At 58.0% G+C, this 2,272-nt stretch overlaps 1 protein-coding gene across 1 annotated transcript; it reads left to right on the forward strand.

Moving 5' to 3' along the window:
* Nucleotides 1–51: 51 nt before the first annotated feature.
* Nucleotides 52–2,176, forward strand: LOC104521730 (synaptic vesicle glycoprotein 2A-like; the record flags this gene model as incomplete). Its single annotated transcript, XM_010163813.2, has 5 exons — nt 52–140; nt 681–845; nt 952–1,085; nt 1,169–1,372; nt 2,013–2,176. Coding segments are annotated over 5 exons (756 nt in total), but the record flags the coding sequence as incomplete, so codon positions are not given.
* Between the last annotated feature and the right edge of the window lie 96 nt (nt 2,177–2,272).

Consider the following 2,272-nt stretch of genomic DNA (forward strand, 5'->3'; position numbering starts at 1 on the left):
TGTCACCTCCCATGTCCCCTCGTCACCTCCCATGTCCCCCCACCCCCCCAGGTCTGGAGTAACTTCCAGCAGTGCTTCGCGCCCCAGTACCGCCGGGTGACGCTGATGATGATGGCCGTCTGGTTCACCATGTCCTTCAGGTGACACAGGGACACCCCGGCGATGGCACCTCGTGGTGGGGCTGGAGTGGGACTGGGATGGGATGGGAAGCACTGGGATGGGACTAAGACGGGATGGGAAGCACTGGGATGGGAATGGGATGGGACTGGGACAGGACAGGAAGCACTGGGATGAGACTGGGATGGGACAGGGAGCACTGGGATGGGACAGGATGGGATGGGAAGCACTGGAATGGGACTGAGATAGGACTGGGACAGGACAGGAAGCACTGGGATGGGACTGGGATGGGATGGGCAGCACTGGGATGGGACTGGTAGCACTGGGATGGGACTGGTAGCACTGGGATGGGACTGGTTGTACTGGGATGGGACTGGGACAGGACAGGCTGTACTGGGACGAGACAGGCCATACTGGGACAGGACTGACAGCACTGGGATGGGACAGGCAGTACTGGGATGGGACTGGCAGCACTGGGATGGGACAGGCCGTACTGGGATGGGACTGGCCGTACTGGGACGGGACTGGTGTGGCGGTGCCCGGGCTCAGCCCCTGTCCCACAGTTACTACGGGCTGACGGTTTGGTTCCCGGACATGATCAAGCACCTGCAGAACATCGAGTACTCGTCACGCACCAAGCTCTTCACCCACGAGAAGGTCCGACACTTCACCTTCAACTTCACCCTGGAGAACCAGATCCACCGGGGCGGCGAGTACTTCAACGACAAGTACGGCCCGGCTGCTGCTGAGGCTGGACCTGCTCGTTGCATGAGTGGAGGTGATGAGCTGGGTTCTTCCTTCTCCACCCCATCCCATCCCATCCCACCCCACCAGGTTCATCGGCCTGAAGATGAAGTCGGTGACGTTTGAGGACTCGCTCTTTGAGGAGTGTTACTTTGAGGACATCACCTCCAGCAACACCTTCTTCAAGAACTGCACCTTCATCTCCACCGTCTTCTACAACACAGGTAAGAGGGAGGGTCAAGATGGTCACCAAAAGGGGTCATGAAGATGGAGGTGACCCCTCCAAACTTCTTCTCCATCCCAACAGATCTCTTTGAGTACAAGTTCATCAACAGCCGGGTGGTGAACAGCACCTTCCTGCACAACAAGGAGGGCTGTCAGCTGGACTTCAGTGATGACAACAACGCCTACATGATCTACTTCGTCAGCTTCTTGGGCACCTTGGCTGTCCTCCCCGGGAACATCGTCTCAGCCCTCCTCATGGACAAGATCGGCCGCCTTCGCATGCTGGGTGGGCATCAGGGAAGATGTTTTTGATGCTGAGGGTGGTGAGACACTGGCCCAGGCTGCCCAGAGAGGGGGTAGAAGCCCCATCCCTGGAGACATTCCAGGTCAGGTTGGACGGGGCTCTGAGCAACCTGATCTGGTTGAAGATCAGAGAATCATTTTGGTTGGAAAAGACCTTTAAGACCATCAAGTCCAACCGTAGATGTTCCTGCTCATGGCAGGAGGTTGGACTAGATGAGCTTTGAAGGTCCCTTCCAACCCAAACCCTCCTGTGATTCAGACTGGATCTGAGGAAGAAATTTGTGATGCTGAGGGTGGTGAGACCCTGGCCCAGGTTGCCCAGAGAGGGGGTAGAAGCCCCATCTCTGGAGACATTCCAGGTCAGGTTGGACGGGGCTCTGAGCAACCTGATCTGGTTGAAGATCAGAGAATCATTTTGAATGGGAAAGACCTTTATGGTCATCAGGTCCAACTGTAGATGTTCCTGCTCATGGCAGGAGGTTGAACTAGATGGTCTTCAAAGGTCCCTTCCAACCCAAACCCTTCTACCATCTCCTGCCTCAGTTTCCCCTCTCGGACGGGGTGGGCAGGGAGGATGCTCATCCCCATTCCCCACCCTGACGTGTCCCCGTGTCCCACCACAGCCGGCTCCAGCGTCATGTCCTGTGTCAGCTGCTTCTTCCTCTCCTTTGGGAACAGCGAGTCGGCCATGATCGCGCTGCTCTGCCTCTTCGGCGGCGTCAGCATCGCCTCCTGGAACGCCCTGGACGTCCTCACCGTCGAGCTCTACCCCTCCGACAAGAGGTGAGGGTGCTCCCGGGGCCAGCACCCTGCGGGGGGCAAGGGGTGGGGTGCTGGGTGGGAGGTTTTTTTGGTGCTGGTTGGGAGGTTTTGGGTGCTGGGT

Source organism: Antrostomus carolinensis, unplaced genomic scaffold, assembly GCF_000700745.2.
Source record: "Antrostomus carolinensis isolate BGI_N321 unplaced genomic scaffold, ASM70074v2 scaffold44712, whole genome shotgun sequence".
NCBI lineage: Eukaryota > Metazoa > Chordata > Aves > Caprimulgiformes > Caprimulgidae > Antrostomus > Antrostomus carolinensis.